This window comes from Alexandromys fortis, unplaced genomic scaffold (assembly GCF_014885135.2).
Source record: "Alexandromys fortis isolate MF-2015 unplaced genomic scaffold, M_Fortis_MF-2015_v1.1 scaffold_51, whole genome shotgun sequence".
Lineage (NCBI taxonomy): Eukaryota > Metazoa > Chordata > Mammalia > Rodentia > Cricetidae > Alexandromys > Alexandromys fortis.
In genome coordinates, this window is record NW_026067925.1 from 111,095 (window position 1) to 130,492 (window position 19,398).

A 19,398-nucleotide genomic window follows, 5' to 3' on the forward strand; every position below is an offset into this window, starting at 1 on the left:
GGCTGCTCTTCCAGAGGACCTGGGTTCAATTCCCAGCAAATACATGGCAGCTCAATAGTGTGTGTGTAACTCCAATCCAAGGGATCTGGCACCCTTAAACAGACATGCATGTAGGCAAAAAAAACTGTTGTAGTCCAACAAAAAAACAAAGAACACAAAATAAAAAAATAAATAAAACTTTTTTTTTTTAAAAAAAAAAAAGTGGGGCCGGGCGATGGTGGCACACGCCTTTAATCCCAGCACTCGGGAGGCAGAGGCAGTTGGATCTCTGTGAGTTCAAGACCAGCCTGGTCTACAGAGCTAGCTCCAGGACAGGCTCCAAAGCCACAGAGAAACCCTGTCTCGAAAACCAAAAAAAAAAAAAAAAAAAAGTGGGTTCTAGGATTTAAACCCAGACCCTTGCTTGCTTGCATAGTAAGCACTTCAATGGCTGAGCTATTGCTCTACCACCTAGGAGTCACTTTTATTCATATCTCAGTCATCCCAAGCAGGGAAGAGGTATCTCTTCTGACTTTATGCCTACATTCTTAATCTCCTGAAGTCTTTTTTAAACAAATTTCTGGGGCTAGAGAGAAGGCTCAGAGGGTAAGAGCACTTGACGCTCCTGCAAAAGATTCAGGTTCAATTCCTAGTACAGAACATTGTAGCTCACAACTGCCTATAACTCCAGTCTCAGAAGATCAGACAATGTTCTCCAGTCTCTGTATGTACTAGGTATACACGTTAAAAGAAAAAAATCAATAAATCTTTTTTTTTTAAAAGAAAGAAAGAGCTGGGAGGTGGTGGCACACACCTTCAATCCAAGCACTTGGGAAGCAGAGGCCGGTTCTTCTCTGTAAGTTTAAGGCCAACTTGGTCTACAGAGTAAGTAACAGGACAACTAAGGCTACACACAGAGAAACCCTGTCTTGAAAAGCCAAAAGGAAGAAGGAGGAGGAGAAGAAGGAAGAAAGGAAGGAGGGAAGAAAAAAGGAAGTAAGTAAGTGGGGGGCGGTTAAGAGCACTGGGCTGGTCTTCCAGAGGACCTGGGTCAGTCCCCAGCACCATACGGCAGGTTATAACAGTCCTGTAACTCCAGTTCCAAAGGACCCGACATCCTCACACCCCTCACACAGACATACATGCAGGCAAAACACCTTTGCACATAAAATAAATAAATCAATTTCTTTGAGAGCCTGGTATAATTGTTATAGCTATCCTTCGACTATTGCATGTGAAACACCTTGCCCTCTCTCCCTCTTCATATCTCTCCTCACTTTATGCAGGATCCACGTAAAGAGAAGGCTGTAGATTTAGCCTAAAGCTCACCAATAGGGAAAACAAGTAGCAGTTTTCAATGATCTGTGAGGGCCCCACCTATCATAGCCCCTCCCCATCTGCTACCAACCAACAGCTGGAACATGCTTAGGAAAACCTCCCGCGTCAGGTCTTTGCCCTGGGTCCAGAGTCTGCATCCTACCTACTACATATGGCACAGGGAGTACCCGGAGGTCACATGCATGAGACCCAGAGACAAGGTACCGAGGATAACCCTAAATTCCTGCAGCTCCTGAGATCACAAGGAGAGTAGGGTCAGCGTGGAGGCTTGGGGAGAGATTCTGTGGCCTGTATGCGGCATGCTGCCTAAGAGAAACAGGTGGGTAATCTGTGGAAGGCCGGAGATGGAAAACAACACTTCTGCTTCTAGAGCAGACAGTGCCGGTATCGGGTGGAGGGTAGGTAGCCTTGGGAAGAGGGATCCCGCAGAAGAAGAGGAAGAGAGTCTAGTGTGTTTCGGAGCTGACTGCTAACTTCCTCCCACATCCAGGAGACCATGACAGCCACGCTAACACTTGAAACCATGGCCAGTGGAGAGGAATATGAGCCGAGGAACTGTGTGGTGTGTGGAGACCGAGCCACGGGCTATCATTTCCATGCCCTGACTTGTGAGGGCTGCAAAGGCTTCTTCAGGTGAATGCTTTCCCCCCATCAGAAACAACCCCCGCACTCCTATCGGGCCGCCTTGAAACGCTGGCCCATCTCCAAGCTTACGGGGCTGACATACTCTCACAGCCAAGCTGTACTGTCCTGTGTCTAGCACCCTCAATCTTGCTGCCCCCAACACTGTCTGGGACCGGTGACAATAGAACAGCAGGCCAACCGTTTGTCCTAGAGGCTCAGCCTCTTAGTCAAGAGTAGTACACATGATCTGCCCAGGACCACGTTAGTACTACACAGTGAGGGTTCCTGAGTGGCCTCGCCTCCCCCGTGAAAATGCTCCAGCAGCTGCTTCTGAGGACCTTTGGACACAACTCAGATTAGCCTGTTGTTAAACCAGTTAGCTTTTTCATACCCTTCCAGCCTCCTCTTACGGCTCAGCTGCCTGCTTCGCTGCCATCTCAGATCCTGCAGTGTCTTTCTCTGTCTCGCAGACGAACAGTCAGCAAAAACACTGGTCCCATCTGTCCATTTTCTGGAAGCTGTGAGGTCAGCAAAGCCCAGAGACGCCACTGTCCAGCCTGCAGGTTGCAGAAGTGTCTAAACGCTGGCATGAGGAAAGACAGTGAGTTGGCCCCCTACCATCCCAGGACGCCATTGAGTGTGCTTCTCGGCTGTCTGGTATACCCAATAGCTCGTGTTCCACGTAGCAGGCAGAGTAAGCTTTCTGAAACTTAATTAGATTATGCCACGCTTCCCAAAGCTTCCAGTCTCTCTTTTTAAAAGTATTTTTTTTTATTTTTAACGTGTATAAGTGTTTACCTGCATATATGTCTGTGCACCTTGTGTATGCCTGGTGTTCACAGAGGCTCGAAGAGCATGTTGGATCCCCTGGAACTGGAGTTACAGATGACTATAAATTGCCATGTGAGTGCTGGGAATTGAACCCAGGTCCTCTGCAAGATCAGCCAGCGCTTTTAACCCTGAGCCATTTCTCCAGTCTCTCCCCGCTCCAATCTCCTTTGAGGTACATGATTTCATACAAATCCTACTTCAGACTTTGTCTCTTAAGCCCTTCAACACATACTAGCCACACTGGCTCGGTGCTGTCCTCGAGCGCAGCAAGCTTACTCTTCCCCAGGACTTCCCCATTTCCTCTCCCCGAAATGTCCTTCCCCTTCAAAGTCACCTGGCTTGCCTCTTCTCTTCTATCTCCGGAGTACGTGGTACCCGTCTTCTTGTAGGAACTTCTTAGTTATTCATTGCTGCGTTCCCTTTGCCAGGTAACTGTGCTGGGCTCCCAACAGATTAATGCAGCTGGCCTCCCACAGCTTCAGCCTGTCCGCTAAACAGCACAGTCACACTTGGGCATCAAGCCCATCCGCCTCTCAAACTCCAGCACTTCCATATCACACTCCTTCCAGCATGGAGCGGGTGGAAAGGACACTGTAGAAGCCAAATGGCACTGCCTTGAGTTCCGCCTGTCTCACTTATTTTATGACTGTGGAAGTGTTGCTGGAGTCTACGCTTCTGAGAAATACGAAGCCTGCCCTGTCTAATTAAAGTCGCTACAGCCAGTGAAATCTAGCCATAGAACCTTTGAAAGTACAAAGCTATGCAAATCTAAAGTGACATTTTCCAAATGAAGACCCTTCTTCAACGTTCCCAAGGAGCCAAACATCTCCCCTTCCCACTTTACTCTCCACCCCTCCCTTCTTTCCCATGGTGCACTGTTTCCTGCCGCAGTGTGTCACCGATAAATACGAGGTCAGTAGATGTGTGCGCAGGAACCCCCTGCCACCTAGACACATTGGTTCAATGAAATCCACGGAAGCCTCAGAAACCTTCCTTTCGTCCTCAGTCCTTACACGGGGAGACTGAGTAGCCTCGCCTCAAGGGGCGGAAGAAAGGTGCTCTCTGCTGCTCTCAACTTATGTCGTCTTTCTTGCCTGCCACAGTGATCCTGTCAACAGAAGCCCTGGCATTGCGGCGAGCCAGGCAGGCACAGCGGCGGGCACAGAAAGCATCCCTGCAGCTGAGTCAGGAGCAGAAAGAGCTGGTCCAGACCCTCCTGGGGGCCCACACTCGCCATGTGGTCCCCATGTTTGGCCAGTTAGTGAAGTTCAGGGTGAGAACTTACAGGATTTGTCCTGGGTGCCTGAGGGAGAGCGCTATTACCAAGCCCTGACAGAGGACAGATCTCCAGAACTCCAGAGTGGGCAGGTTCCTCAGCCAAAAACCCTTCTAAGGCTGGTGAGACCCAAAGGACAGCCAAGGCCGAGGCCTCTCACTCATGCTCTGAACTCTTCTAGCCTCCGGCCCACCTGTTCGTCCATCACCGGCCCTTCCCCACTCTGGTCCCTGTGATGCCGCTGCTCACGCACTTCGCAGATATCAATACTTTCATGGTGCAGCAGATCATCAAATTTACCAAGGAACTGCCCCTTTTTCGGTGAGTACCACGTGGTCTTTCAGGGAGTAAATGCTTCATAAACCATGCCAGGCTCTGATAAAAGTCACATATCCGCTGGCCATTCTGAGCGCTAGGCCTTTAATTTTCTGCACTAGGCATGTCAGTCGGGCCTTTTGATGGGCAGGCCTAAGTCTAAAGTGCCCTCATTTTCTGCCCCACACAGGGCCCTACCCATGGAGGACCAGATCTCCCTGCTCAAGGGAGCGGCTGTGGAAATACTGCACATCTCACTCAACCTTACTTTCTGTCTTCAAACGCAGAATTTCCTCTGTGGGCCTCTATGCTACAGAATGGAAGATGCGGCCCATGGTAAGATGGTAGGGACAGCACAGGCTGTGTGTCCGGGGGCATAAAGTATGAAGTGTGGCCAGGAGGCTCCTAAGCCTACCGCCTCTCACAGTAGGGTTCCAGTGGGAATTTTTGGATTTGATCGTCCGCTTCCATGGGACATTGAAACGACTGAAACTCCAGGAGCCCGAGTATGTGCTCATGGCTGCCATGGCCCTCTTCTCTCCTGGTGAGCATCATCCAAAAGCCAAGGAACTAACTCTCAGCCCCTTTAATCTATCCCTGACCATCTTGCTTCCCAGCCCACAGTGTGGATCTATAGCATTCTCAGTCCCTGTACCACGCGAGGCTCCCCACCTGGGTCCCTGCCACCTTGACCTTCCCACCTCCTATCTCAGACAGGCCTGGAGTCACCCAGAGAGAAGAGATTGATCAGCTGCAAGAAGAGATGGCACTGATTTTGAACAACTACATCATGGAACGGCAGAGGCCCCAAAGTCGGTAGGTAGGAGGCTGGGGACTCACAGGCTGCACCGGGGGAAGGAAGGGATTGGAGAAACATTGGGATCAGAATGAATGCATTGACCTTTGTTTCCTTCGGGAACCTAGATCTTCCCTTGGGCCACCCCTATCACACCTAGTTCCAGCACCCAAACTGCGCATACTGCTGTTCCTTCTCACTTTTCCAAGTTTTTTTTTTTTTTTTTTATTCAGTAGAGATGCAAAGTAATAGCTCATAGCCTGTGTGTGATAGCATTCCTGAGACTGGTGATAGCCATCACCTCCTCTCCAACTTCATTCTTCTTTTTGGCCCTCTCCTTTCCCTTGGGTCAACTCCTTGAATTTTTCAGTTCCATTTGAAGTCATGGTCATTCACAGTTTCGTGGGCAAAGCCTGTCCCTGGCTCGATAGTCCAGGCTCTGAAGTTAATGTCACTTTTGTTCTGCTCATTCCTTGATAAATCAGTTTGCTAAGAGGGGGGTGTTTTATACCACAGAACAACACACCCGCCTTCTAGAACCCCGTCTAGAAGGCTCCGCCTTCAGGTTCTATACAGTTGAAGTTTGGGCCAAGTCTAGTTCTTTACATTTGACCTCTAAGCCCTGGGTTCAGGAAAAACTAGGCACAAAGAAGGAAGACAGTGCTGACGGAGGCCCTCTTGGGGACTTCTGAACATTTTCAAAGTGTAGTATGCGCCATCCACAGCAGGATTTTCTAATGTTCAGACTTAACCTCCTGGAGGGGCAGTGCGGGGGACTGGGGCCTCGGGACGAGACTCCCAGCTGCCTTATTTCCCTCTTCTTTCCCTGGTAACCCTACTACTCCTTCCAAAGGTTTCTGTATGCAAAGCTGATGGGCCTGCTGGCTGAGCTCCGGAGCATAAACAATGCATACTCGTATGAAATACAGCGCATCCAGGGACTGTCTGCTATGATGCCGCTGCTTGGGGAAATCTTCAGCTGAGGCCCAGGCTGGCCTCCTTCCCCAGATCCCCTGGGATACGTTGGACTGGCAAGGGGAAAATGCTGGTGCCCAAGATGGGGACCAGCTAAAAGGAGCTCAGTCGCAGCAATGAAACACTGACCAGTATCTGTCTTTCCATGCGGTCATCCATGGGGCGTGGACAGGGCGGAGGGCAGAGAGTGGGGAGTTGGGGTGACCATAGGACCAAAGTGGCTCTCTGGAAACACAGAAGATGGGAAAGGAGGAAGTCTCAGGGCTAGGAGCTAACAGTCCTTCAAGGAATGGGTGGGCCCATTCTTTGGTCTTTCTATGGCCAAAGATTTAGCTCTTTAACCCTATTTTCCCAACCTTGGGAGGCTGAGGGATGGAAAATGGGAGAAATGGTATAGGAAGTGAATCCCATGCAGATCTTTCTGCTCTGAAGAAGAAGCTAATACCTTAATCAAATAAAAATAATAAAGAAGAAAGTAGGGTGAAGGAAGCCAGATACATCCCTTAATCCTTCTCCTTCAGTCCAGAGCCATAGAGATACGGAAAATTATAGTGGGGCTGATGGCAGAATTGGGAACCTCAAACCACTGCCTCATGGGGAAGTGATCATGTGGCAGCTTCAGTTCCGAGGAGGACACGGTCCTGCCCCCCACTCTGCCCATGGGACCTAGAAGTCATCAGCAAGGTAGGCTCTGGAGAGGGACCTAGTTAGTCTCTGGCCCTAGGGCATCTGACTCAAAGGTTCCAGCTGCTGTGTGGAGGTCGCCTCCAGGACCACTTCAGCCCACAGTGATGCTGAAGCCACAATGGAATCTGTTGCGCCAGTGATTGAGGAAGGCTCCGAGGGCAAGAGTGACGGGCAAGGGGGGCATCTTCTTCTCCAACACAGCACCAACACACCAGTTACTGTCCACCAGGCCTGCCAGGCAAGAGGACACTGGTCAGGCTGTATAGCAGGACTTGGAGTAAGGAGTTAACAGAAGCAAGGTAGAGCCTCCTCCCTTCCTGTGTAACCCCAAATCCCTCACCAGTTCCAAACATCACAATAACCCTCACCTCTAAACACCATATTGGCCTGGGGCAGAGTCAGGTGGTAACCAAAGGAGAAGGTTGTATCTTGTAGCCTTGTATTTGCCTCAAACTCCACTCCAACCTGAACCTGAGAAACAGGGACAAAAATGAGAGGAGGAACCGACACCTTGAATACCAGAAGAGTCCCAACAGGGTAGCAGCAAGCTGGGCGCATGTGTGGAAATATATACCAGAGTGAGGGTAGGAAGAATAATAGGCCAGGAGCCTGGGGGGACTTGAGGGGCAGAGTTTCTCGCTGACCGACTAGGATAGCGGATCAGGTCAATAATCTTACCTGTTCATTTGCCCTGTGGTAATAACTTGCATGGGCCCCACCTGACCCAACGTTCAACGTAGCTACCCAGTGTAGAGCTGGGGGAAAAAGTACAGAGGGAAAAGACAGTTACTGTAGTAGACATGGGCAAGGAACCCCAGAAAAGCCCACAGTCGCTCCCCCTCACCACTGTCTCACTTGGCTCCGTACCTGAGTACTTCCCAGCCAGAGTCAAGATGGCCCCCTCTTCGCCTGGTCGCCGGTGATAGACTAGCTCTCCTCCTAGCACCAGCCGTTGGGTGACGCTCTGCAGGAAGTGAGCGACCATGATCACTGTGGACGAGTAAGGAGACAAGAGTCAGGTGTGCGCCTTTACCATCCAGTCATCCCCACTCTGGCCTGCCCAGAAAGTTCCTCTTCTAATCCCCAAACTACACTGAAGATGAAACGGCATGACGGACATTGTTTGCAAATGGACAGGCAAGAAAGAACGCCATCCTAGTTCCCCACCTGACTCCCCAATCAGGTCAGGATTTCCCAGGGTCAGAGTGGCTGTGTAGTCGTCTCCCCGATACTCGCCATCAAACTGCCATGTCAGGAACTTGGCCTGCTGTGTCTGGGGAGGAGAGTAAGAAATAAAATACCCTTCCCCCTTTTTACGTTCAATATTGCCTCTGCTCCTCCCCCTAGACCCCCGAGGCAGGATACCCATGGAAGAGAGAGAGAGGTGCCTCAGCGGATGGAGGCAGGAACTGTGGGTCACCTGGAAGACAGCCTTAGCTCGTAGCCGCTCTGCCAACAGAAGCAAGACCTGGGCGTTGAGACTGCCACTGCTGTCCATATCCCCCACCACGGTGGGGAACACCTGTTAAGGAGTGTAGACAGTAAGGCTGAGATGGGTAGGTAGTTTTTTATTGACCTAAACAGGAACACTAAGGGATTTCCGTAACGACACACAGTGCCCCCTGGTGGGCGTCAAAGACAAACGCGGGCATCTTTGCACAGGCGTGTCTCTCTACCCTGTCCCATTCAGAAGAGCCCCAGAGAACAAAGTTGCTGAATGATTTTCCTGACAGCACATACATTTCCTCCTCAAGACCTACGCCCGCGTGAGGGTCTAGGGAGTTGACGCAAACGTGGTGGAGCCCTCACCTCAGTGGGGCTAAGCTGCCAGTCCCCTGCGTAGGCGGTATGGAGATGATACCCTGGCAAGCCCAGGGCACTCATGTGCACAGTGTGAGCCACCTGGGGAAAGAGGGGACAATGGCGAACACGACATTCTTCTTTAATTCCCTATCCCACCCTTGATCTTTTTCCATTCAGCGGGTGTTTCTAAAAACCCCCTCAACTGTTCCGACATATGAAGAGGGTCACTGGATTTTTAAGCAACAAGTCCCACAGGCAAAGAAAGGAAAAGGGACCCCACATCGTCCCTCACTTGTCACACCTAGCCTGGCTAAGACTGGAGTAAAAGGTGTGAAGAAGAGGATCCAGGGATGGGCAGGGGGGTGAAGTGAGGAGGGGCCGGAGAAGTGGGAGCACCTGGAAATGGCTGCTCAGAACCTTGTTGACAACCAGCTTCACACCCTCCATCTGTGCTGGAAATACATCTGAAAGGGGTGAGGGGAAGGGAAGGAATAAGTACAGATGAGGACCCCTAGCCAAGGAGGTAGACCTCCCTTTCAGTCCCACATGAAGCACCCAAGGAAATGACCTCCTTTCAAATCCTGCAACAAAAATGCTCTGCTTTGAACATCTGACCCTTCTTGACTGCTGGATGCTCCAGCTGTGATCTCTGTTCACATCACGGCGCATCAGCATTCAAGAGCCTCCCCTTCTCTACCCCTTCCACCTAAGACACCCAAACCCCACATCCTCACCTTTGCACAACCGGTGCAGCTCATCGAAGCTCCCGGGGTTGGGCAGTGGTTCCTCTCGACGGGGGGTCCGGCGGGGTAAAGTCCCCAGCGGTGCCAGGCCCAGGGTGTTACCCATTTTAGTCCAGAGGACAGGGAGGGGTCGGGGTTAGCCTGGGGAAACAATCTATTGCTCCCTCTATCCCCCACGGGCTCCACCCCCCATCGTCAGGCTCCCCAGTTTCAGAAACTTCCATAGGGTTCAATGCTAGGCCTGCAACAAGGAACAGTAGGGGAAGAGAGCACCGATGGAAAAATTGAATCCCAGGCACACTCCCGCCCCATCGTTGATCCTTCACCCCCACCTGTCACCCCTGTCCGCTCTCCCATTATCTATTCTTAACCACCGCCACAGGCTTCAGCTAGCTCCCTGGTTTCTCTATTCTTCATTCCCACGTCCCAAGGCTCTGCCCGCAATGGAACACTAACCCTTACCATCTCAAAGCATCCCGCTGCCTCTTTCCCCTAGGCACACCCCGGTCATCTTGATGGGGGCAGCCATCTTAAGTAATGGCAGAACTATAGCTTCAACCTGCATTCTAAGCATGGCCATAAGCGCCATCTTGGAAATGGGCAAAGGAAGCGCTCAAAGACCCAACCCACCCAATGATGAAAAAAGGTGCTTAAATTTCCAGTGGCCAATGGGAGAGGAGGAAGCAGAAGAGTGGCAGCCCTGACGGCCCCAGAGCTTCAGTCCGCCGCTGCAGGGGCGAGTGGGAGTTTGTGGGTGGTACTTTAGACTTGAGTCGAAGGCCACGTAACTAAGGTAGCCCAGCCTCTTCAAGGTCGAGAAAAATTTGTGTGCGTTTGAGACGCCAGAGGGAGCATTTTGTCCAGCATCGCAGGAGCTCCTTAAACCGGACCTGAGAAAAGTGAAACTACAGTTTGAGTTTGGAGACGTGTTTTATGAAGAGACGCTCAGGGAGGGATTGTGAAGAAACCAGTTCGCATTACTCTCTACCTACCTAAAATCCTCTGGGGGGGGGGGGTCCCCACAGCCCTCCCACACCTCCAGAGGGCTTCTGCTCACAAACACAGCTCTCCCCTAGAAAATAGAACCCTATCACCACTGCTTCCCCGCTCTGGAATTCTACAAGCCAGGCCTTGTTGTTAGAATAGGAAAGGCTGTGAGTTTGAGGGAGGGGAGCGGGTTGTGGGCAGAACTAATTTCTGAAGCTGCCCTCTCCAGTTACTCCTTCCTTGCAGACGGGACTAATAAAATCCAGGAATCCGACTACAGCCAGTCCTTACACTCTGCCCCCAGGGCCAGGGGCAAGCGGTAGTGTGACAATAGAGCTACTTCACAAGAGGACAGCTGGAAATGGGAAAGATTTCTTGGTCATTGTTCCCACCCTGCCTCTCAGTAGTGTTCCAGCGCACACAGGGTAAATTTGGGGGAGAGGGGGAAGGGTGAAAGATAGCAATGTTTTCAATATCTACTTGGCTGATTCCACTGGAGAGCTGTGGGCCTAGGGAATGTGCCTCATAATCGTCCCCCCACGACACTAATTAGAGCTTGGTCAAAGGGCCAGGACCTAACTGATAAGGTGATTAAATAACCAGGCATCTTCGACCTTTATCTGGACTGAAACCTCTTAACTGTTGCAGCTGGGAGCAGGAAGGAGGGCAGAGGCTATTTTTCTGAATTTGTTTTTTTGGGGGTAGGGATGGGAACCCAGGAGTGTTAGTCCACATTCTCATTACACATTAACTCAAAAAGGGACAGAGTCAGCAGTCTCTGTTCTTGTATTCCCCTAAGCCCCATTCCCTGCCACTTCCGATTTCAATTCCTTTTTTCCTTTTCTTCTCTCTCTCTCTCTCTCTCTCTCTCTCTCTCTCTCTCTCTCTCTCTCTCTCCTTCTTTTTTTTAAGACAGGGTCTCTCTATGCAGCCCTGAAACTCACTATATAGATCAGGCTGACCTCCTGAAACTCACTATATAGCTCAGGCTGACCTCAAATTCACAGAGATCAGTCTGCCTCTGCCTCCCCAGTGCTGGGAAGAAAGGCACATGCTATCATGCCTAGCTGCTTTCTCCTTTCTTTTGTTCCCAAACACCTCTTTGCCAAGTTGCTATGAAAGTATGAAACCTATAGGGTCGGGGGAATGAAGTCTATCCACAGTGAGGTAAAGATAACAAGGGCTATGGGCGTCGTGTCGGAACTTCCCAGAGAAATAGCATAGAATCCTGATTCCCTGCTATGTATCAACCCCGTTAACTTCAGCCCTCGATCCCAAAAGGATAAAACGTAGGCAGATAGATCTTGGTCTTCCCCTGAGGTTATACCCCCTGCCTCTCATTCGAACACCAAGAGTCCCTTTTGCTTGTTATTCCGTCCATCTCTGCAGCGTGTTTACTCCAGCATGATCTCTGCCCCTCTGGACTTGCCATGCTCGGCATCACCTGACAGGGGTGGGGAAGGAGAAGCGTATATAGCCCTGTCTCCATTCAGGCGGGGGTAGATGCCAAGGACAGCGACACTACAGGTAATGACGAGGGAGCAAGGATGTGGGCAGCGTGCAGAGAAGATGGGGCTTTGATTGTGGAAGGAATGGGAATTAAGTTAGTGTGGGCATTCAGGTGGGGGATCTCCGGGAGGAGCTACAGCCCATTTGACTTCAGTGTCCTTCCCACCAGCAGCACTGTTCCAAGGCTACGCTCCCACTGTCGCCATCATGAAGCTGCTTGCGATGGTTGTTCTGCTCGTCACTGTCTGTAGCCTGGAAGGTGAGTTTGTAGTACGGAGAAAGGAAACCAAAGGAAAGAAGGTGCTGGGGCTCGTGGCTACCCAACTCTCAGTGCTTCTGCAGATGAGCGTGCCAGCAGAACCCAAGAGGAAGAGCGTTCCCTTTCGAAAGTCTAAAAAAAAAAAAAAAAAAAAAAAAAGCAAAAACCCAGAAAACAAAAAACAAAACCTCAAATACCTAGCAGGACACCAGTTTGGGGAAGCGGCTGAAAGCTGGGATGGATCTTGTGGGGTGTGAGGGGAGACTGGGATTCACTGCTGGGAATCCAAATGAAAAGATGGTGCATATGTGTTTGTGTAGGGGCTTTGGTTCGGAGACAGGCAGAGGAGCCGGGTCTGCAGAGCCTGTTCAGTCAGTATTTTCAGACCATGACTGACTATGGCAAGGACTTGATGGAGAAGGCCAAGAGCACGGAGATCCAGACCCAAGCCAAGTAAGTCTCTAGGAAAGGACTCAAGGGGCTCCAGGGCTGCAGAGAATAGGAAGACAGGCATTCTCATGGGAATCTTAACTCAGCGGCTGGGGTTCCTGGAGATTAGGCTTAAAAATCGAGAAGAAAGCCGGGCAGTGGTGGTGCACGCCTTTAATCCCAGCACTTGGGAGGCAGAGGCAGGCGGATCTCTGTGAGTTTGAGACCAGCCTGGTCTACAAGAGCTAGTTCCAGGACAGGCTCCAAAACCACAGAGAAACCCTGTCTCGAAAAAACAAAACAAAACAAAAAAATCGAGAAGAAAAATTCCTCCCTCACCCCAGTAGATCTATCCAGTGTATCCTCAGGTGGGGGCAGCAGGAAGTGGACCTTGAACTCTAGTCCCTAGTGTCTGATGCCCTGCTTGCTGCATGGAAGGTCTACTCCTCCTCTTCCAGACTTTCCAGGGTACTTCAGGGTGCACCACTTAGAAACCTGGGTTGGGTCAGTCTGCTCTGTCCTTCACCACCAACACAGACCCGGTCAGCGATTGGGGCCCTTCACATCAGCCTCTGGTCCTTCCCCTCCCCAGGGCTTACTTTGAAAAGACACATGAGCAGCTGACACCCCTGGTCAAGAAAGCCGGAGCAGAGCTGATGAACTTCTTCAGCAACTTTATGAACTTTGAGAAACCAGCTCCTGCTGCTAAGTGAGGTGTGGGGCACCCGTCTTCCTACCCCAGCTCCCCACTGCCCTAGAACCCTCTCCTGCCCGCTGGCCTACCCTAAAGCCCCCACCCTACCTTCTACCCGTGTTGTACAATAAATGCGGAAGGAATCAAACTGTGCCTCATGTCTTTGGGTGACTGGGAAGACATAGCAGAGTGGGGGAAGAGTAAGAGGAAGGAACAAGATTAATCTGTTTCTAAAAGGGGAAAGGGACGAGAGTTTTGGTGTGAGCTGTGAAGAAAGGGCTGAAGAAATAAGTGGTGGACAAGACAGAGTAGATGCCTGTGATTTGTCTCCACACAAAGGAGTCTCCCCCGTGAGTGGCTCAGTAGCATCACTGAAGGACATGGACCTAAGCAAGGAATGAAGGACTCACAGCTTGGGGTCGCAGAAAACAAGGGCAACCCTCAAAATTTCTTCTTAACTTTCTATGAATAGATCGTGAGGTGGTTGTTGCTTTGTTTTCTAAAAAAAAGCCCAGTGGTGTGACCCAAGACCCCATCTTTCCCTTTGAACCTGGAGAACACTGTTTCTGCCATCCCACAGTAAAAGATTAGGCTAACCTTTTTCTCCCAAAGCACTCTAGTTTCTTCCCTCAAAACCACTCATTTAGCCAGGTGTGGTAGCACACACCTGCCTTTAATCCTGGCACTCGGGAATTCCAGGACAGCCAGAGCTACGAAATAAAGAGGCCCTGTCTCAAGACAAAGCAAGCCAGTAAACAAACTGCAAAAGGAAAAAGAAAACAAAACAAAAAGGCTAAGGATATAGTTTAATGGTAGAATCCTTAGCTAGCATGTGTGAAGCCCTGGGTTCAATCCCTAGCATTTGAATCAATGTAAAAACAACAACAAAAGCAAAAACAAATAAAAACTTTTTGTTTTATGTAGAACAGTGTATATATTCAAGAAAGTCAGTCCCTACCTTCAAAGTGACTTTAGACAAGTTAATATTTTAAAGAACCTGAATTTCTTATACAGGTTAGTGAGCAGATAAAATGATACAATGGGAAAATTGTATCAGCTGTCCAGCACATGGGACGGCTAGATTGGACACTCTAGCCCATCTGGAAGAAGGCAGGCAGGTCAGAGACAGAACTCACTGCACCCTCCAAGGCTTAAATATCTCCATGAAGAGCTTCCTGGTGACCGGGAAGAGCACAGGCACTGGCAGGGATTCCCTGACTACCCACCTTGTGGGAAATGACCTCCCATTTGGACCCAACTTGTTCCCCTTGACCTTTCCTACCTCCAACCTATCAGGTTCTCTCTAAGATCCTTCTTGCTCCCAAATCCCATGAAAATCCATTGTCCTTATAAAATCTTCCACTAGGAGGGTCACATGATCTTTGCCATCACATTCCTTCTGCATGCTTAGCCCTTCAGCGATGCTAACTCAAACGTGCACAAGCTGAATTGATACTATCTAGATTGGTGACTCTTTTAGGTTAGACATTCAGGCTTCTCTACAAACCAATCAGGATTCATTTTCAGACACAAAAAACTACACTGAGTACAGAAGTAATTTCTTAGGTTCCAGGGTCTCTAAGTACATGTATACTCCCAACACAGGGTGGGAGTGTGAGAAGGCTCCCTGCACTAGGTTCCATTCCAGAGCACCAAGAGAACAAGGGTCTTATCACTCATCTAGATACAGTCAGCACTCATACCTCATACCAAAACCACAGAGAAACCCTGTCTCGAAAAACCAAAAAAAAAAAAAAAAAAGAGCAAGGTAGCAAGGCAGTGGTAGTGCACACCGTTAATCCCAGCACTTGGGAGGCAGAGTTTGAGGCTAGCCTGGCCTGCAGTATGAGTTCCAGGACTACAGAGAAACCCTGTTTTGAAAAACAGACAAGCAAACAAAAGAGCAAAGTAGCCCTGGAGTCCTGTGTTCTCAGGAGCTGAGTTTGACTCACTCTAAACTGTACCTTCAGTATCCAGTCTAATGCTTGGTACAAGCTGAACCGTTCGTTATATGACGAATGACAAAATGAGTAGAGTCACATCTGTAACGGCTTTATTGGAAGGTAATCCCTTTCCATTGTTTAGCAAGAGCTGGGGATCAGGGGAGGAAAGAAAGGAAGTAATGGAATATGTAAGGGAACAACCATCTGTAAGTCTTTAACGGAAATGAGCGACTGCTGGTGGACATTAACTTAGAGCCTGGCATCATGGGAGGAAGGTCAGCTAGCATCAAAAGCACAGAGGTAGCATCGTGATGTCAGCTGTGAGGGCTAAGAGAGAACCAGAAGCAGAAAGAGAATGCAGCCAAGGACATATGGCTCTAAAGCTACTGGGGTGGTTTCTCATGCTTCAGAGTCTCGTATGTCTCTTGGTTCCGGGTACTCAGGCCCTGCAGGAGAGTCAGAGGCTGATCAGGCGTTTGAGCTCATCACAGGGCCCCCATTCACCTCAGACCCCATTCCTATCAAAGTCACTCTAAACCCAAGCCTCTTTTTCTGACCCCCCCAAGGTAGGGAAAAGAGGTTCACTCACCGTGTAAACAGCATCTTTCTGTAGAGATGAAAGGAGCAAGGCATTAAAGACCTATACCTTCTTCGGGCCCTGACCCCCATCGTCTTCTTTCCCACCCAGGGACTATCTGGGTCAAGGTTAGCATTAGCTGCCTTAATCTGGGAGCACTCACATACTTGCTCCCTTACCCGTATGGCTACAAACACCCTTCAAGTGCAGCACATAACTCTCGGGCGTTGTCACCTCTGCTTCATTCTTTCCTGTCCAGATATTTTATCTGCAGCTCAACTAGATGGCAGCATGCTACTCATGCGGAGGTGAGGGGCAGGGTACAGATCAGTCTCCAAAACACACGCCTTCCCAGAGGTCTCAGTGCTAAGGCTAATAACCCAGGAAGGCTGAGAGCCTGAAAACAAAAACATTGACTCCATACCTCATAGCTGGCTATCGCTGCCTTTCTGACCTGGATCTGGAGGGGGGGGAGGAAATCAGTAAGGGAGAAGTTGGAGGTCCATCTCCTTCCCCTCCAAACCATGGAGAACCCCTTCCGTTTCCCTTCCTGAGACCTCCCACTCCTGGGTCCGGTTCTTCAACCGTCCCTCCCCGCCTTACCTTGAGTCGACAGTAGAGAAGGGTAAGGACAATACCATACAAAAACAGGATGGCGTCCAGGATATAGCAGAGCTGGGGCTCTCCCAGGGCAGCTGAGGAGATACAGGATGCCCATGGGACCCGGTGCACAGGGAAAGGGAGGTTTGTCGCTCAGAGGAAGGGGAAGGGGTCAGAGAGGTGGGACAGGGTCTTGTGGGGGGTCCTTCTAAGGGAAGAAACTAACCCCATCTTTAGACTGTTGTTCCTCTTACCTGCCCCTCTTCCCCCTCACACTACGGCAGGAGTCGGATAGGACGCATAAAGGGTTCGGTTGTGGTAGGACTTGGGTTTACTGAGGGTTACAGACTTCCCTCTCAGCCCTGACCTCTCTTTTCAGTACTGTGGTTCCTCAGGCATCATTGAGCACTTCTTCTACCTCAAGGACCCATCAGAGTTTACTGGGCTGAGACGAAAACCTCAGCCCAGTGGGGGAGGGAGAGAGAAATAGTGGCAAAATTTCAACAAAGAAACCACAAGAGTGTGTCTCTGCTAAGTCCTGTGACCTGTGGCTGAGGGCTGGACAGGAAGGATGTGAGCTGGGGAAGGGAGGGAAGGCAATTACTCTATTACTGGTCATCTCAGCCTCTCTGCCGTTTGCCACCCAAGGCACTAACTATACCAAAACAAGCCAACAAACAAAAACAAAGTGACTGCTGTTTGAGGCCCGATAGACACCATTGACTGTCCATGTAACGTTGGGTGGTGACCATAGCTCAAAGAAATGACCACAAACTAAATCTAAAATATATTCTTCCTCTTGCTACTCTGCCCTGTTAATCATGGTAGGCCTCTAAGAGGGGAAGTTTGTGCAACTGAAAAAAAAAAAATCACACAGGAGCTGAGAGTGGCAGGCCATGCCTATAATCCCAGCACTTGGGAGGCTGAGGCCAAAAGCATTGGGTGAGTTTGAGACCAGCCTGAGCTATATAATTAATGAGTTCCAGACCAGCCTACGATATACAGTGAGAGCCTGAAGTGGGGGGGGAAGCCGGGCAGTGGTGGCACACGATGCCTGGGAGGCAGAGACAGGTGGCACTCTGAGTTCGAGGCCAGCTTGGTCTACACAGTGAGTTAGTTCCAGGACAGCCAGGGCTACACAGTGAAACCCTGCCTTGAAACATGAACAAACAAAACAGGAACTCACAACAAGCAACAAACGACACCCCCCCCAAAAAAACAAAAAACAAAACTTCCCAAACAATAAAGTGTACTGGAACTGAACACGGTAGCCCCCACAATATCAGGAGGCTGAGGCAGGAAGAGTGTGAATGAGATCCCGGGGCTACGTGAGATCCCGGGGCTAAGTGAGATCCCGCCTCAAATGACAGCACAGGATCTGGGCTGAGATTGCTCCCAGCCTTTTCAGGACCACGGGGGTGAATGTGAGCTACTGGGCCCCGGAGGTTTGCCTTTCTCATCTGATTCATGAGTCCCTAGGACTGGGACCTCATACCGCCCAACCCCTCACCAGCTGATAAAACGGTGTGACCTCTGTCCAGTCCACACAAGTCACTTCTACTTTTGATTCTACAACACTCCTACACAGTATTACAGAAATCTCACAACTACATTGTGAAACAAACATCAGCATCACCCTTTCGCGGAGGATAAAATGCAGGTACTCAGAAAAGCTTAGAAACACCCAGGGCCAGCATCAGGCAACAGAATTGGAACTGAAATCCATTTTTTTTTCTGCTTCCAAAGTCCATTCTTGTTTGCCTACAGTTTAAGCCCTACCTCTGTAAAAGCCAACCCTCAGTCAGGTTTTCAAACTCCTTGCTGGGCATGGTAGTACAGGCTTAGAAACCCAGCACTTCTGGTGGGGGCAGGACTAAGAAATCAGGGTTAGCCTTAGCTAAATAGGGAGTTTTCAGGTTTGTCTGGGCTACATAATACCCTGTCCCCAATCACACCAAGACAAACACCTCACACTGATAGAATGCAAAATAAGCCAAAGCTGAGGGAAGTTCTTTGGCAGCCTAGAAGCTCAGAGCCACTGGATCTTGGGCTTTTGCTTTTACTTCTCAACTGATGATTGAGAACATGGGACTGGACCCTCTGCTGACTACTGGTGTCAGCTGACAGAATGGTATGGCCCACGCCATCCCCAGAAATGGAACTCATGTCTATTTTGAGTCCCCATGCCTTACTCCCAACTCACAAACAGGCCCTAATCTATCTAGAGAGCGTTGTATATAGAGATCGGCTCCCAACAGAGACCGAGAGCGTCCCGTGGTACTGCTGATCAAGACACGGAACTTTCCTAGAGAAGCTCTCCAAGCTGCAGGGCCCACCCCGACAGACTAACCCAGTCTGGGAGGTAAGAAAAGAACAGTAAAGACGGAATTGATGAGTAGTGTCCAGGTGGGGACCCAACAGGGCTAACTTCAGAATCGGCCACAGCCCTGTGCCCACCCGCCCGGCACCAGCCTTCTCCCTGCCATCCATAACTCACGCCCTGGCTTCCCACTCAAGCACAGCTAGGACATGCCAAACCCTTTCACCTACCTGCTTGTTCGACCAAAAGGAGCAAGAGCAAGACCACGGCTGGAATCATCTTGGGCAGGGGCTTCGGGGCTGGGAACTGGCGATCAGACACTCTGACAGAACTGCGCAGCTGTGCCCACGAACAGCTCCCTGACCACAGTTCCCCCCTTCCTGCCACGCCTTCCCCCCACACTTTGGCCCCTTCCCCTTCCTGCACTAGAGACCAGGCGGCTCCCGGAAGGGCCAACTAGGGGAGCTGGAAGATCTGGCCTCTACGCCTCAGCCCTTTCAGGGACCAACCTCCTAACCCACAGAATGAGCAGACTTTCATGTTTGGGAAAGGCTGTCTATATCCGCCATGTTTAACAGCCCCCTCATCAGGAGGAAGTGAGGGGAAAGGGGAAATGGGGAATGGAGAAGTGGAAAGGGCAAGCAAGAGTCAGAGAGGGGGTGGAGATTCAGCTGGGAAAATCAAACAGAAATACAAAGTGAAAGACAGTAAGA

General features: G+C 50.3%; 4 protein-coding genes across 7 annotated transcripts; 2 read left to right on the plus strand and 2 right to left on the minus strand.

Annotated features, from left to right (window-relative positions):
- The first annotated feature begins 1,433 nt into the window (after window positions 1–1,433).
- Window positions 1,434–6,268, plus strand: Nr1i3 (nuclear receptor subfamily 1 group I member 3). Of its 2 annotated transcripts, none has more exons than XM_050143052.1 (9): window positions 1,434–1,636; window positions 1,808–1,950; window positions 2,412–2,542; window positions 3,876–4,045; window positions 4,230–4,369; window positions 4,554–4,699; window positions 4,794–4,907; window positions 5,077–5,179; window positions 6,013–6,268. In XM_050143052.1, the coding sequence occupies exons 2-9, from the start codon at window positions 1,814–1,816 to the stop codon at window positions 6,140–6,142; spliced, it is 1,071 nt and encodes a 356-aa protein (XP_049999009.1). In that variant the 5' UTR covers window positions 1,434–1,636; window positions 1,808–1,813; the 3' UTR covers window positions 6,143–6,268. The 2 variants fall into 2 exon arrangements, with proteins under 2 accessions (XP_049999009.1, XP_049999008.1); XM_050143051.1 differs by having other exon boundaries at window positions 1,435–1,636; window positions 4,791–4,907.
- A 2-nt stretch (window positions 6,269–6,270) lies between these two features.
- Tomm40l (translocase of outer mitochondrial membrane 40 like) lies at window positions 6,271–10,779 on the minus strand. 2 transcript variants are annotated; one of them, XM_050143054.1, is made up of 10 exons: window positions 9,830–10,779; window positions 9,359–9,608; window positions 9,021–9,088; window positions 8,631–8,723; window positions 8,242–8,343; window positions 7,989–8,094; window positions 7,689–7,811; window positions 7,500–7,576; window positions 7,190–7,292; window positions 6,271–7,052 (listed from the first exon to the last, which is right to left on the minus strand). In XM_050143054.1, the coding sequence occupies exons 2-10, from the start codon at window positions 9,471–9,473 to the stop codon at window positions 6,913–6,915; spliced, it is 927 nt and encodes a 308-aa protein (XP_049999011.1). In that variant the 5' UTR covers window positions 9,474–9,608; window positions 9,830–10,779; the 3' UTR covers window positions 6,271–6,912. The 2 variants fall into 2 exon arrangements, with proteins under 2 accessions (XP_049999011.1, XP_049999010.1); XM_050143053.1 differs by lacking the exons at window positions 9,359–9,608; window positions 9,830–10,779 and having other exon boundaries at window positions 9,021–9,352.
- A 1,047-nt stretch (window positions 10,780–11,826) lies between these two features.
- On the plus strand, window positions 11,827–13,393 carry Apoa2 (apolipoprotein A2). 2 transcript variants are annotated; one of them, XM_050143056.1, is made up of 4 exons: window positions 11,827–11,881; window positions 12,036–12,122; window positions 12,443–12,575; window positions 13,144–13,393. In XM_050143056.1, exons 2-4 carry the CDS (start codon window positions 12,071–12,073, stop codon window positions 13,262–13,264), a joined length of 306 nt encoding a protein of 101 aa, XP_049999013.1. In that variant the 5' UTR covers window positions 11,827–11,881; window positions 12,036–12,070; the 3' UTR covers window positions 13,265–13,393. The 2 variants fall into 2 exon arrangements, with proteins under 2 accessions (XP_049999013.1, XP_049999012.1); XM_050143055.1 differs by having other exon boundaries at window positions 11,829–11,881; window positions 12,033–12,122.
- A 1,883-nt stretch (window positions 13,394–15,276) lies between these two features.
- On the minus strand, window positions 15,277–19,257 carry Fcer1g (Fc epsilon receptor Ig). Its single transcript, XM_050143059.1, has 5 exons — window positions 18,916–19,257; window positions 16,369–16,460; window positions 16,190–16,225; window positions 15,778–15,795; window positions 15,277–15,634 (listed from the first exon to the last, which is right to left on the minus strand). Exons 1-5 carry the CDS (start codon window positions 18,962–18,964, stop codon window positions 15,572–15,574), a joined length of 258 nt encoding a protein of 85 aa, XP_049999016.1. The 5' UTR covers window positions 18,965–19,257; the 3' UTR covers window positions 15,277–15,571.
- Between the last annotated feature and the right edge of the window lie 141 nt (window positions 19,258–19,398).

What these genes read in the sequence shown, in the direction of transcription:
- Nr1i3 (XM_050143051.1), top strand. Translation starts at nt 1,814, where the DNA reads ATGACAGCCACGCTAACACTTGAAACCATGGCCAGTGGAGAGGAATAT. An exon ending in AATGGAAGATGCGGCCCATG is followed by an intron (nt 4,700 to 4,790) that starts GTAAGATGGTAG and finishes CGCCTCTCACAG; the next exon opens with TAGGGTTCCAGTGGGAATTT. An exon ending in CATGGCCCTCTTCTCTCCTG is followed by an intron (nt 4,908 to 5,076) that starts GTGAGCATCATC and finishes CTCCTATCTCAG; the next exon opens with ACAGGCCTGGAGTCACCCAG.
- Tomm40l (XM_050143053.1), bottom strand. Translation starts at nt 9,299, where the DNA reads ATGCTGATGCGCCGTGATGTGAACAGAGATCACAGCTGGAGCATCCAG. An exon ending in GGCAGCTTAGCCCCACTGAG is followed by an intron (nt 8,344 to 8,630) that starts GTGAGGGCTCCA and finishes ACTCCTTAACAG; the next exon opens with GTGTTCCCCACCGTGGTGGG. An exon ending in TGACCTGATTGGGGAGTCAG is followed by an intron (nt 7,812 to 7,988) that starts GTGGGGAACTAG and finishes ACTCGTCCACAG; the next exon opens with TGATCATGGTCGCTCACTTC.
- Apoa2 (XM_050143056.1), top strand. Translation starts at nt 12,071, where the DNA reads ATGAAGCTGCTTGCGATGGTTGTTCTGCTCGTCACTGTCTGTAGCCTG. An exon ending in CACTGTCTGTAGCCTGGAAG is followed by an intron (nt 12,123 to 12,442) that starts GTGAGTTTGTAG and finishes GTGTTTGTGTAG; the next exon opens with GGGCTTTGGTTCGGAGACAG. An exon ending in GAGATCCAGACCCAAGCCAA is followed by an intron (nt 12,576 to 13,143) that starts GTAAGTCTCTAG and finishes TCCCCTCCCCAG; the next exon opens with GGCTTACTTTGAAAAGACAC.
- Fcer1g (XM_050143059.1), bottom strand. Translation starts at nt 18,964, where the DNA reads ATGATTCCAGCCGTGGTCTTGCTCTTGCTCCTTTTGGTCGAACAAGCA. An exon ending in CCTTTTGGTCGAACAAGCAG is followed by an intron (nt 16,461 to 18,915) that starts GTAGGTGAAAGG and finishes GTATCTCCTCAG; the next exon opens with CTGCCCTGGGAGAGCCCCAG. An exon ending in TTCTCTACTGTCGACTCAAG is followed by an intron (nt 16,226 to 16,368) that starts GTAAGGCGGGGA and finishes CCCCCCCTCCAG; the next exon opens with ATCCAGGTCAGAAAGGCAGC.